General features: G+C 46.7%; 1 protein-coding gene across 2 annotated transcripts in view; it reads right to left on the reverse strand.

Annotated features, from left to right (window-relative positions):
• The window catches only part of ARHGEF12 (Rho guanine nucleotide exchange factor 12), an 87,607-nt gene extending 77,955 nt beyond the window's left edge, over positions 1-9,652 (reverse strand). For both annotated transcript variants that reach the window (XM_071449793.1, XM_071449792.1), the window contains exon 1: positions 8,770-9,652. In XM_071449793.1, the coding sequence (XP_071305894.1) occupies positions 8,770-8,801 (32 nt within the window). In that variant the 5' untranslated portion in view covers positions 8,802-9,652. The remainder of the gene's footprint in view (positions 1-8,769) is intronic.
• Positions 9,653-14,849: the final 5,197 nt, after the last annotated feature.

The following is a 14,849-nucleotide window of genomic DNA, read 5'->3' on the forward strand; positions in this document are numbered from 1 at the left end:
CAGAGGGCTCTGTGCAGGAACCCTGAGCACCTTCCCCAGCACAGCCACCGAGGCTGTTGGTTTGTTCAGATCACATCTGTGCCCACAGGAACCACTTCCACTCCCCAGACCACAGGGCAAACCACAGCCTATCATTTGGTGCCTCCTGACAGGAACCAACTGCAAAGCTGCACCTCAGCACCAGGAGATCTCTTTTAGCCTTGGCACACCAGGAGTGCCCCCATCCTCACATTTAGGAAGCCCACATGATATGAATGATATAAATCCACTTTCCTCTACTGCAGCTCCCCCTGGATATTTGCCAGAGCTGATGCTGCTGCCTCAGTCAGGACAGAGTCTGCAGCAGCAGGGAAAATCCCTCTTTTAAATCCCCAGAACAGCAGCTTGCTTTTGGCTGAGGTCACTGCCTCATTTAGGACACCATAATAATTATGATTAAACAACAACAACAACGAAAAAATCCTATTGACACAGAGCAGAAAACAACGCTGTGCTCGTGCTTGTGAGCAGCAGCTTTGAAAGAAGAACAGGAATTGCTGTTCCCAGAAGAACAGGAATTATCAGGACACTGCCACAGGGGAGCTGGTGCCCCCCAGGGCAGCCTCCTCCAGAGCCAGAGGGGCACTCCCAGGCTCTGAAGGGGCTCCTGCCTTGTCAGGGCTCTCTGCCCTCCAGGAGCAGCTCCTGGCCCTGGGGCAGGCAGGAAACCTCTCTCCTATCTGGCAGCTGCCACCATTTCTCTCCCTCTCACTCACTTCCTATTGATTTCTCCTGTCTTGCACTGCAGCTTTTTCCTATTTCCTCTCTCTGCTGGCTCGTTATGGCTTCCCTCCTTGAATTCTCTCCCTTTCCACGTTTTCCATCCCTTTTCTGGCAGCAGAACCCCCTTTTTGCATCTGGGCACAGCAGAAAGGCAGCGGTGCCACACTCAGAGGAGACGCCTTGTCTGAAGTGCTGCCAAGGAGCTGCACCAACAGCCACTATCATAACAGGCTAAAAAAGACTTTCAAGCAGCCATCAGATGCTTCAGGTGAGCCTGCAGGTTGAAGCTTGTATGTTTATGGGAGTGGTGGACTCCCAGTCCTCTGCCTGTCTCACATCGGTCTGGTGCTCCATTAAACACATGGGGCTTTTCCTCCTTCCACGCTGGGAAATGCTTGCTCAGGTCAATCCAGGTCCCACCTAAGTCTTCCAGGCCCCTCTCCAGCACTGCAGCTCACTGTAGAAAAGAGTGTTCAACTCTTCTTAGGCTACTGATTCCACCTGGGAAGTCACCCAGGACTGCAGGTGATAGCACAAACCAGGATTCACTGCCTGCAAGTAAATTCAGGAGCAGCTTCTCACGCAGACAAGAGTCAATTGTGCTGCTACTCACAGGTTCAATAAGGAACAGCACCTGAAGAAAATTCAGATTCCCACCAATATCCCTGAAAATTTCCAAAACACATTGCAAGAGCTCAGGAGTAAAACCAATTTGAGTCCTGCCCTTGCAGCCACAGCCCTTGTGCCAACTGAGAGCAACCAAGAGCTGCCAGAACATGGAGATTCCCTCTTAGGTTTTGAACATTTCAGCCTCTTTGTAGCACCAAGAGAGGCCTTGCTGCTTAATTCACGCAGTTCAACTTTTACCCAAGCCTGCTCCCTGCCCATTAAAGGTTTATTTTTTGGAAGAGCTGAGCCCCAGTGCCACTTGTGACCGTGTCCCTCCTGCCAGGACAGCTGACAGCATCCCAGGGATGGACAGGACAATGACCCACACCACACCAGAACTATTCCAAGCACAGAAACCTGTGCTGTGATCTTTGCCAGTGCCACAGCAATTCCATGAAACGCTTTTGCCACCGAACATCCCAGCCCAGACCTTTCAGCCTTGTCAAAACAGAGCTTAAAATAGCCCCAAAGGATCACATTGAAGTGTTTGCCAACAAATGTAAACAGCAATGTTTCTTATTTACCATCAGGCTGCAAGAAAGGGTTCCTGCCCATGGGCCTCAGAAGTCAAACAGACACAACACTGAAAATCCTCAAGGAAAGGATGCAGGGTGATAACAAAACATCCAGACGATTTGTGAATGTCACAGGCTGAACACTGTTTGTTTGGCTTTTACTATTTATACTTTGCTTACATTTGAAACATAAGGACGCTGTTTTTTCCTGTCATTTTAATGTATTTATTTTTACATGTTTTCTTTTCAAAGAAAAAAGAGTAAACGTCGCTTCTTCCTGTCTTTTTCTAAGTGTGCTGTTACTATTTTGTATGTATCCTGTCTTGTATTTTATCCCTTTTGCATTCTTAATCAAACACTGCACGTTTTACATCCCTTTTCATTTTACTGATTCCCTTGCTGCTGCTTCTCCTGTCCTTATTTTAAGCCCTCTCTTCTGATGTTGAGATATTACCAACATCCAGGCTCCTGACCCTTCGTTTAATCAAGCTGAGACATGAACTAAGACTTTTATTCTTTAAACCTAATAATTATCCAGAGCAGGGCCACAGAACACAGCATCACCTACCTGAAAATATGCATTTTCTCTTAGTGCTATTGACATCTCTTACACAGGAAAATCTGCTTATCTCAAAGCAGATAAAATATCAGAGGGAGTGCTTAGGCAGAGGAATATCTGGAATGCTACAAGAAGCATTTTTAAGCAATATATCCACTAGAAACACGAGGATAATACAAATGGGATTCATTAATAAATCTCCAACTGCTAATTTTCAGAGGGAAGGAAGAGGTTTTCAGGGAGAAACCTGGAGGATAAAGGCTCAAGGAAAGAGGCTGAGCTTATCTTCCAAGCAGCACAGCCAACATTTCTCCCTGGTGACCCCGAGGACCACCCCGAGGAGGAGTGGAGAATTCAGCCCCAGACCAAAGCCAACACTGAGACACTCTGCAGAACTACACACAGGGCTGCCCAGGTGGGGCTGAGGATTTTAACCATGAGAGGTAAAGGGTGCTGCTCAAAGTACTGCAGGAAAAATGGGAAAGCAACAGTTCATTTCAAAATTCCTGTTGGTTGTACTCCAAAGCTTCTTGGGAAAACAGGAGCTGCCACTGAAGCTGCTCAAATTCTTTAGGCACAAATTCACTGCGAGACCCCACTGCAGGAAAGAACCAAGTAATCCTGGTGTCTAGCCATGAAATATGGAAAATAACAGGAATCCTGGTGTCTAGCCATGAAATATGGAAAATAACAGGTACAGGTGTGTGTGCCACCTTCCCCAGGCAAATTCACCAATGCGCTCAACAGCCTCAGGATGCACTGCAGAAATCTCCAGTGCCTAAATCACTACTTCTACAACAAAACATCACTTTGCACTAATCACTGCTTCTACAAAACCATCACTTGTACAGCAAGGTCCAGAGCAGTTGTGAGAGGGAACAGAGGGCTCTTTGATTTCCAGCAGGACGACCGCGCTCGCTGCTGTCACCCGCCAGGACCAAGGAGCTCTCCTCCCACACAGGTCATGGAAGCCAAAGGACTCCAGTGAACACCCACAAATCCCACCAGTGAACCTCAGCAAGCTCCAAGGGCAAGCTGCACCTTCCTTCTCAAGCTAGGACAGCACTGAGTCTTTTTTTTTTTTTTTTTTTTTTTTTGCTGCTAAATTCCTGTAGATGTGGAATTTTGAAAATCTGAAATGGAAGGAGCCAACATCCTGGTCCCTTTCCTAACTCGTCCATTTGAAATGTTAAAGTGCCATTAACAGGAGTTCTGTGCACAGGGAGAATTATACAATTGGGCTCGCAGATGAAATATCATTCCTGCCTCCACCCAAATAATCACAACGCCCACAGCTCTACTCAAAACTAGAAAATCAAGCTCACCTCAGCTCCTGTCTCCAGTAAAAGCCCTAATAAACTATGCAACATCAAGTGGTAGCATTTGTGTCCCAGCCAGCAGTAAACACCCCAGACAGTCCTCTCCTCTGCCAGCCTCAAGGACAGCAGAATAAAACAGGAATTTATGCACAGACTCTGTCAACTGCTAATTTCCAAACATAGCCAAGGCACAATGATGAAAAGCCCCACTCAAAGACTATTATTCTTTTTAATCCTTAGATGCCATGCTGCAGCCCATTTTCCATAAATACTGGATTTTACTAACTCTACTAATTTAAAAAATGCATGACAATGACATCTAACTAAGATGTGACTTTCTGTGCAGTTCTTACCCTGCTGGAAGAAATAAAATCCTTTTTTCCCCACCATACAGTCCAAGAATTCCCATTTACTACAGGGACTTCCAAAGAGCCAGAGACAGGGAAAGTGCATCTAAGGCAGATAAGAAACAATTAGAGTCTATTTTAATACCAAGTCAGGAGCAAATCACCAATTAAAACTTCTCAAGGGTAATTATGTGTAAATTCTACCTCTGCTGTTTTCCAATCATAGCAACAGAAACTACAGCAGGGTTATAAATAAAACTCATTTGCAAGCAACTGCAGAGAAGAGTCACCAGTTCCTCAGCGAGGTCCTGCAAAAAGCAAGAGCCTCCTTTCTTTTATTGGCCTTTAATAAACAGAATGAAACATAAAGCAAGTCCTGCAGCCGTGCAATTGCTCAACCCTGAAGTGTGTTTGGAACGGCGACAGGAAGAAAAATACAGTTAACTCCGAGAGTGAAAAAAAATTAATGGCACACAAATGTTTCTTCAGTGTCATAACAGGATACAGCCGAGCTCGGGCCGGCCTTTGGTGGCCAAGCAGAGGCTGGAAATGGCTGAATTTCAGAATTCCAGCCTGGCCCCAGCGTGGCCTTGGGAAGAATAAAGGCCTTATCTCACTCGGCCATGCACAGCACACAGCAACGCCCAGAGCTGGCCAGGAGAGCTCCAGAGGCAGGGAATGTGGGCACACTGCAGCAGAAACAGGAAAACTCCTCCAACAAACCCTGCCCAGCTGCCTGCCACCCCTCAGCCGGTCACGGATGGACTCAAATCTGCAATCCCCCCACCAAAAACAGCACCCAGCAATAAAAACCCAACCCAGCACCAGCGAGCGGCCAAAAATAGATTTATTTTTTTTTTTCGGGTTAAAAGATATGGGAAGTCTCACCTAAATGCAGAGCTGGATGAAGCTCAGTCACCTGACTGATGTCAGACACCTTTAGGATAATAAAAGGTGCCCTGGATGTGAAGATTTCCTTGCACTAAGGATCAAGTCGAGCCAGATGAGCAGCTCAGGGGTGTCTGCCTCAGAGAGTTCCTAAGCTCAGCAAGACAAACGCCACCTTAGGAGGCCTCTGAACAAATACAGCACAGCTAAGGGAGGATTAAATGAAGAGGGTGTAAATGTTTACAAACATAAAGGAGCAGAGCAATAAGGCTGCAGATGAAGAGTTTGATATGCTCCAATGGGCACCAGGACTATGAAGTAAAAAAAAAAAAGCAGCTGACAAAGTCAAAGAACATCCTGAGGGAAAGAAGGGGAAGTTAAATCAGTGTTTAACTCCCTCAGATCACCCAGCAGCCGTGCAAGGCACCATGGCTCTCCTGGAGAACGCTCTGCTGATGCGTTTTTAAGCCTCAAGTGCTCTTTAGGAGATAATTTTCTGTCTGCCTGCACCCTTTAGGTGCTCCCCCAAAAGCTGACAGGGAGCAGTGGTGTCAGGAGCTCCTCCACCGACTCAGAACAGACATTTCATCCCCAGGAGCCTTTAACATCTGCTCTGCCTTTTTTGTTTAATGCCTGATACCCCCCCACTCCCCCAGGCACTCCCTTCCCTCCAGACTGAAGGCACTTGAAGGAAAAGACACCAGAAATCGATGCTGCTTTGGGAGTTCTGATAACAGCATCTGAGCATAACCAAAACTAGCTGGGTTAAGATTTAGTCCACAGAGAGAATGAGCCCAGACACACTCAGATATGAACTGGCCTGACTGTGTTTCAGCAGTGCCAGACACTAAAATCCATTCAACTTTCCTGGGAAAGAGAACAAAAATTAAATTAAAAAAAAAAAAAAAAGGAGGGGACTTAATAAAATCATCATTTATCATCCTGGCTGCAAAACAGCATTAGAAATGGCCATCCATATACTCCTAATTTACATATTTATATATAAATTTTAACATATATATTATATAATTTATAAATTTATATATTTATATAAATATTATAAATAAATATTATATCTTTTTATATAATATATATTATATTTACATATAAATTTTTATGTAGAATGTATATAAAATTATATATAAATTTATATTTTTAACGGTAATCATGACATCATCAAGAGATAGAAAACATGTCAAGGATGAGAAGTGCAGCCTGCATGAGGGAAATGTGACAGCTGTCATATCACTGGCACCTTAAACTGCAGGGATACCAAAGGAAATATCTGCTGTCTGTAATGTGGATTTAAGCAGCTCTATATATGCAAAATGCAAATATGTAAAGGTAATATGGAGAAAAATCCAGGCCCAAGCTGCCCTATTATATTCCTAATACCATCTGGCACGGATGCAAGCTGGGTTTTCCTGGTTTAAGGCAATTCCCATCTCAATCCCACCAAGGAAGGTGATTGACAAACACAAAGAGAATTGAACATGTCAGATGATTTATACCATGGAGATCTAATGACAGTGGAAGCATCAATATTATTTCTATGGCACCTGCTTTGCATTCTGAGCTTTAGAGGCAGATTGAAAGAGGCAACACAGACTCTCCCCAGGCCTGCAGGGAAGGGGAATATTGTGCAGGGACAAGAGTGATGAAAACCCATCCTCTCCAAACCCTGCACAGTGCTGGGGATGAAGGGGAACAGCAGAGATGGGAACAAACACCAGCACCAGGTCTGGGCTTCTGCTGAAAGGTTCAGCCAGGGAATAAACCAGAGAATCACCAGAGAATGCCAGGATGGTTTGGGAGGGACCTTAAATCCCATCTCATTCCCATCCCCCTGCCATGGGGAGGGACCCCTCCACTGTCCCAGGCTGCTCCAGCCCTGGACACTTCCAGGGATCCAGGGGCAGCCACAGCTGCTCTGGGCTCCCCGTCACCATCCCCACAGGGAACAATTCTGCCCTCATGACCAACCTAACCCTGCTCTGAGTTGGAAACCATTCCCCCTTGTCCTGTCACTCTAGGTCTATTAAAAGAGTCTCTCTCCATCTCCCTTGTAGGCTCCTTCAGGTCCTGGCAGGCCACAATGAGGTCACCCCAAAGCTTCTCCTCCCCTGGCAGAGCCACGACCATGACTTTGCACCCCAGGCCTTCAGGCCAGAGGTGAAAAACAGTGACAAGAAAAGATCCAGTTCCTCCACATTCCCCCAGAAATCCCAGGATTGTGGAGACAGCTCCTCACCTGACACTAAAAGCCTTTTGATCCAAAACCTTAATGGAACACCAAACAGAAACATCCTCCTGACATGACTGAGAGCAAAAGGAAATGAGACATTTTTTTATTTGGCTGCTCCAATTCAATAATGGAAAGTATTTTGTTTTACTAACAAGTAAATTAAATTCCCTGTTCTCGTGTTTTTCCTTTCCATGCATCACTCAGCTGCTCCCTGGGATGAAAATTCTGTCGTTCTTTTTGATATCATGCAACTGCCACAAGACATATGGCCTGAAGTACGTAACAAAATCCTCACAAATCCACTGAAATGTCTTTTTACTGTCATTGCCTTGCCTGCTACAGAGAAAAAACACCCTGCAACTCAAGAATCATTCATGCACTGCAAAAGAGAGAATCCTGCTAGGACAAACTACAAAATTAATAGCCAAGATTTAACACTGTGTGAAAAGTTGTAAGCACAGATTGTACACAAGTCTGAGCTGTCCCAGAGCACTTTGGACTGTGCTGTGAGGACCCGTGGAGTCACAAAAAGGCCTGGATTTAAGCGAGACCCACACTCAGTCTCTCTCCTGCCCTAAAATTGGTGAACTCAAGCACCCAAAGCATCATTGCCCCATCCCAGCCCCAGCTTCGCTGCTGTGCCACAACTGCTTGGTCGTGAAAGGCCTTGGCCACACACATTCACACCTCAACCACCATAAAGATACAATAAAATACATAGAATGGTTTTCACAGCATACAGTGTCAAAAAAAGGTATCTTTTCTTCTCATCAAAAAAAAAAAAACAAATCTGGAGACACTCATTCCACTCACTCGCATGTTAAAATGTTTCCTACTTGACTTTTTTTTTTTTGTCACATTTTTTTTTCCTTTCCTCTGAACCACCCAAGCACAAACAAGAGAACTCCAGAGGTAATGAAAGGCACCTGCAGAGCAGCCCAGAGGCCTGAGCAGGTATCTAAAGGCAGGTTCCTGCTAAGGTAGACACCAGCAGACATTCCTGCTTGTCAACTATCCCTGCTGCCCTCACCTGGAGTGACCTCTCGGCAGTACTTGACCCAAGGAGACCCAAGTGCATCCTCAACACTCTCTCTGAGCTCAGATTCGAGCTGGATACTGAATTCTGGTGGCTTCTGCTGCTCCATCCCCTTGCAGGAGCCCTTGCTTTCGGTGCTCCCCGCAGCACCAGCCCATCCTGGGAGCTGAATTACCACCCTGGCTCCTGCAAAGTCAGCCTGGCAGGCCTGAAAGCTGTTGGACTTGAAATACATCAGTTTCAAAGTTAACCCAGTTGCTTTGACAGTCAGGACACCCTTGGTTCCCAGAACCTCTGATTTAATCCTGCTTTTCTGCTCCTGTCTGTCACTGAAGCCAGAACACAAAGTACGTGAGCTCTGCGAATATTCACACTTCAAAAAAAGATTAAAAAAAAAAAAAAAAACAAGAAATCTCATTTTATACTGACCTGTCCGTGATTGTGGACTGTGTGCCACTCATTGGAGCCTTTGGCAAGAAGTCGTATTATCCAATTTACATTTTACTCTTATTGCAGGAATATGAACGAGGCTTTGCCCCTTACATGCACCGAGGTTCAGGATCCAGCCTTGCTCCAGAAGAGGCATGCACAGAGGACAAACTCAGTTCAAGGGCAGGAGAAAGGAACAAAAAAAAAAAAAAAAAAAAAAAAAAAAACCCAAAAAAAAAAACCGAAAAACCAAACCCAATCCAAAACAACTCCAAAACTCTTCTTTGCAGTCACCCAGAATATCCAAACCACGGAAGTGGGGCGTGGGGGATAAAGGAAAAACTCCAGCAAGAAAAAAACTCCAACAACAAGAAACAACAAAACAATCTCGGTGGACTCGGGGGGGTAAAAAAAAAAAAAAACCTTTGCAGAAGCGGCCGATGGTGCCCGTGCCCGTCCGGCCGGGGCTCAGGGGCTGCGCTCGGGGGGCGGGCGGCGCTCCCCGCCCGCGGCCGGGCCCATCCCCGCTGCCCGCCCGCCCCGACCCCCGCCCGTGCTGCGCCCGCAGGGGTCGGGCAGGGCGGCCGCCTCTAGGCCCGGGGCTCCATCCCCCGCCGCTCCGCCTCTCGCTCCGGCCCGGGACCCAGCGGGGCGCTGCGGGCTGGCTCCGCTCTCCGCTGCCTGCTCTCCGCTCCGGGCCGAGTCCCACCGCGCTGCGCTGCTCTCCCGGCCCGGTGCTGGCCCCGCTGCGCTGCTGGGAGAGGCGGGAGCGGCGCGTCCGGGGGAGCCTGAGCTGCACCGAGCTGAGCCGAGCCGGGCTGGGCCGAGCTCGCTCCTCCCCGGCGCCTCCGGGGGGCTCTCGTACCTCCGGCCGCTCCGCCCCGCCGCCGGATCCCTCCGCCGGCCGCCCTCCTCTTCCTCCTCTTCCTCCTCCCTCTCTTTCCCTTCTCCTCTTTCCCCTCCTTCTCCTCCTCCCCCGTCTCTTCCCCCGCTCCTCCTCCTCCTCCCCCCGGTCCCTGCCGAGGCCTTTCCCCTTCGGGAAGCGTTTTCCAGACCCACGGGGTGTTTCCTTCTCTTCCCGTCTCCGCTCGGTCGCAGCCGCTCCTCCCTCACCCTGTGTCCCTGCCGAGCAGCTTTCCATCCCCCTGCTTCCCTAACCCGAGGAGATTTCCCTTTTTCCCTCTACCCCTTTTTTCCCTTTTCCCCTTCTCCATTCCCCAGCCATCCGACGCTTCGCCGTGTCACCAGCGCTCAGAGCGCCCGCGCCTCCATCTCCATGGAAAATATGACACAGGCGAAACTTGGAGCAGAAAGAAAATAAATAAGCAGCGAATGAAAAGAGTAGAAGTGCCAGGAGCTGTGCAGAGCGGCTGTGCTGTTTGCTCCCAGGCCTTTCGTGGCTCTGTTGTCCAGTCCCGCGTTTCCCACACACGGAAATTTCATCGGGAATTTTTCTCACAGGTTAAGGTCAGCATAAATCCAAGAAACTGATCCCTCCCTGCATGCACATTCAAGAAACGCTGCGGCCGAGGGCCTGTTCCTGCTCCCCTTCAAAAGTAGGAAAAGATGAGCCCCACGGGGTGTTTGGGCATTTACATTTCAGCTGGTGAATTTCAGTGGATTTCCCTCTCCTCAGCCCAGCCTGAACACAAACACGGCCTTGCTGTAAATCCCTGCAGCCCGTACCGTGTACAGCACAGTCTGAGAGAGAAATTCCTGCCTGGAATCTGCTCAGAATCCCAGAATGGTTTGGGCCTGAATGGACCTTAAAGATGATTTTGTTCCAACCTTCCATTATCCCATCTTGCTCCAACCTGCCCTTGGACACTTCCAGGGACCCACCACAGCTTCTCTGGGCAACCTCATCACCCTCACAAAGAATTATTTTTTTTTCCTAATATCCCACCTAAACTACCCTCTGTCAGTGTGAAGCCATTCCCCCTTGTCCTGGCACTACAAGCCACTTGGAAATAACATCTGTACCTGAGAACTTCAGGAAACTTCCATGCTGCTCCTCCAGAAATTACAGCAATCTCTGGGCAACCTCATCAGCCTCACAAAGAATTTTTTTCTTTCCTAATATCCCATCCAAACCTACTCTCTATCAGTGTGAAGCCACTTGTCCTGGCACTACAAGCCACTTGGAAATAACATCTGTACCTGAGAACTTCAGGAAGCTTCCGTGCTGCTCCTCCAGAAATTACAGCTCGTGAGCAGCACAGATGTGCAATGGAAAGCAGGATGTCTCCACTGCCAGCAATTCCTGCCCCCTCTGCACAAAGGAACTTGTGGAACATCACTCTCCCCCAACAGCAAATGCCAGCAGACTAAAATAACCTTATTAGCTAATCCCAATCATCTGGGACACCACGCTTCTGCCCTTTAATTAATCTTGCCGGGTTATACTTCAAAGCCGGGACGCTGGGCCTGGGGAGAGGTGGAGAGCAGGCTCAGGGGAGTGGGAGCAGCTCCCTGGCTGGGCACACAGGACCATACCTTGCCCGAGGCTACGTCCAGGCTGCTCTGCACCACCGAGCTGTGTCCTGCTCACCAGGAAGCCAGCAGACTGTCTGAGCACCCGAAGAATTTCTTGTTTTGTTGGAGTTCAGAGCAAAGAGGGGAAGCGTGGGATGATATAATTTTTTTTTTACATGATGCTTCGCATGTATGCACAGGACATTTATACTTCCTTTTTTGGTTTCCTTTTGGGGGAAAATAGAGGCTTGGGAAAAAAAAATAATAAATGAAGTGTGGGAGTGCAAGACAAGCAGTCACATCTGCCTGTCCTTCTGCAGCTGTGTGCAATACAGTCAGCAGTGCTGATGAAGTGACCGAGTGCCTCCATATATCTGTATTTATTTATTATATATCTCTTTATTGCATCTTCTCTGCAATAAATCCCTCCCCTGCTTTTAACTTTGGGAACATCGAGTACTGTGCCTGGAGAGGGGAAAGCTCCAGGGAGATCTGATTCCTGGCAGGCCCAGTATTTGCATATTAGGCCTCGATGCTTTTCTATTACTTTAATTATATTTTATTGTGCATGACAACATAACGAGAACAATTAGCTGGAGGAAATCCTAAGACAGATTCTGAAACCGTAACTGCTTCTTTTTTCTGCAAATGCTGATTTTTTTTTTTTTTTTTTTTTGGTGGGAGCTGATGCATACTTAGATTAAGATAGATGTCTATTTATGATAATTCTGTTTCACAACCTGAAATATGGGGTGGGGAAATCAATAAGCAATTACAGTGTGCCCATTTTTTTTTTTTTTTTTTTTTTGAGCTCTGAAGTTGTGACTTTACACACAGAACCATCCCATTGCAGGAGGGTTGGAGCAAGATGATCTTTGAGGTCTCTTCCAACACAAAACCATTTTTGTGGTTCTCTAATTTACCTCCTCAATCTGTTTTTTAGTCCGGAGCAGAGCTAAGCAGGAGCCTGAAGTGGAGGAGATTAATTCCTATAGATTAATTCTTATTTTGCCTTAAAATAACGCTCAGATCCTTGGAGCTGCTTTAGAGGGGCTCCTGTAAAATCCAATTTATAAAGTGTTGAGCGAGGATCCTTTGGCCAAATCCCCTTTTCCAGGCTCGCACCGAGGAGCTGTTGCCATCTGCTGGGAAAGCCTCGAATGGCTCCTCTAACCTGAGACCCGGTCAGGTAAAAGGTAAAACTTGGAAAAAAGGAGCATTCCCAAAAGCTCTGGGATCCTGGAGCTCTGGAATGCTCCCACGGGGTTTGCACCGCTGTCAGCTCAGCATAAACAGAGATAAAAATCAGCAAAAAATGATGCTTTAAAGCTTTAAGTGTGGATAAACAGCTCCTTGGGAGCATTTCTCTTTCAGAAAAAAAAATCAGTTTGTGTTTCAGGTGGGATGATCAGGTGAATTTCACTGAGCTCCACCACAAAAATCAAGTGCATAAGGATGCTTTTGCTCCTTACAATTTCAAGCCAGTGAGAGAATACTCAGATATTTTGAACTGTTATTTACACTCAGTACAAATTGCTTTAAGGCTTTAAGTGTGGATAAACAGTGCCCGGGAGCATTTTCAGAAAAATTTCAGCTTGTGTTTTAGATGATCAGGTGAGTTTCACTGAGCTCCACCACAAAAATCAAGTGCATGAAGATGCTTTTGCTCCTTACAAGTAATCAATTTCAAGCCAGTGAGAGAATGCTCAGGTATTTTGAGCTGTTATTTATGCTCACTACAAATTGCTCAGCCAGCTCCTGTTTTTCTGCTGCTTTTGGGAGCCAACTGCCAAACCTTTGCACCTTGGAGGGGAAAAGCACAGGGGAAACCATTCCCAAACTCATTTCCCAAATGTGCCTAGAAATTTGTGACTCCTAAGGAACACAGGACCTGATCCCAGAAAACCCAAATAAATCGGTGCTGTGCTCCACATTTCTGTGCAATTTCCAAGCCTTTTTTCATCTCCTACCTTAAAATGGGCACCAGATTTTTCTCCCTGCAATCCTGAACTCTGGAAATGCTGGAAATACACCCAGGGTTGGTCGTGGGACACAAGGCTTTGCTGATTTGAGACACAGAGAGCCTAATCTAGCAAAGCTTCTGGAGTGACAGCTTATTACAGTCCCTAAACCTGGATAATCCACGGGGCAGTCAGCATTTTTATAGCACTGAGCTTTCATTTCACATCAGCATAAGGAAGGCAGCGAGGACAGAGGAATCTGAGTTTCCTTCTCTTTCTCCATCTCTGGCTGGAGGCAGGGGGGTGAAAAAGAAAGAGGTAAAATCTGAAGAAATAGAGAATATAATTTCTCTTCACCTTTGAGGACTGTGGCACAGGACAGATCTCATTCTAACACAAGACACAGTTCAAACATCACAACACAAGCACTGCTGAAAATCTGTGTTCTGTAGCACTTGAGAAGCTGCAGAAGCTGAAACTTCCTTCTTCCCATGCAGAATTATCTACCTGCAAACCTTTATTACTTTACAGAAGCTTTTCCATGTACGTTGATCTGTTATATTCCTTCTTTTAGTAATTTTCTAAGGATCTTTTCCATTGTTGACTTATCAGCTGCCAAGCTGCCCCTGGAATTTGAGGCAAACAGGGCATTGACTTCTCTGGACATGGCAAACCCCGTGGTATTAATGTCATAACAGATTTCAAAGACCTAAAATGCTGCTTTTACATCATTGCCTGGACTACTGCTGCAAGGGAATAAAGCTGTGAGTATCAAAAAAATTCAATTTTTCCTAGTACAAATAGGGAGTTCATCTACAAAGAGAGGGCAGAGGGCTGACAGGGGAGGTTAATTTTACAGAGCTCAACTGCAGGGCCAGCAGGAGAAGCAAAAGGCAGGAAGCAGAGTTGGCTGTAAAGAAATAAAAGGATGATAAAAAATGAAATTAATTGGGTGTAGAGGGGCAGATTTCACTTTCCACAGACAAAGCAAAGCTGACCACTGACAATCTTGTGTGACCACTCCAGATCTTGTCACTTCTGAAGACACCAGACCTGTGAGACACTTGCAGCTCTGAAGCAAAGCTCCAGAACTCTGCTGTACTTTCTCCTCTGCTTCTGGAGCTTTCTCAGAGGTTCAACCAAGTCCCAGCACAAATTCTTGCAGGCTCTGAGACGCCCCAGGCTGGGCTCTGTAAACAGAAAACATCTCCAGAGGGCTCTGTGCTGCTCAGCAGCTGCTCCCCAGCGCTGGAGGGTTTTAAGCTGGACTTAAGGGTTACATGCAAACAACTAAATTGGCTTAACTATTTATAGAAGCCAAGACTTTTGGTGTGCTGGATCTCTGGCCACCAGCAAGCAGAGAGGCTGTTTACCAACACACCAGCACAGGGCTTTCCTAGGCAATGATATTAATTTATGGTTGGGAAGAGCTCACGGTGTGGAAACACAGGAGAATCCTCTCCTGTGCCATCCAGGACATGGAAAACAAAGGGAATGTTTTTGTTTCATCCTACTGAACCACCGAAGCTTTGAGGTTGAAAAAGATTCAAGTTGAAAAGATTTTCCTGAAAAGCCCTCCAGAACCATCAAGTGCAACCTGTGACTTAAGAGCAGCGCCCAAACAGAGAAACCCAATTCCTCATA

Source organism: Agelaius tricolor, unplaced genomic scaffold (assembly GCF_023055355.1).
Source record: "Agelaius tricolor isolate 1412-34295 unplaced genomic scaffold, bAgeTri1.0.p SCAF_29, whole genome shotgun sequence".
NCBI lineage: Eukaryota > Metazoa > Chordata > Aves > Passeriformes > Icteridae > Agelaius > Agelaius tricolor.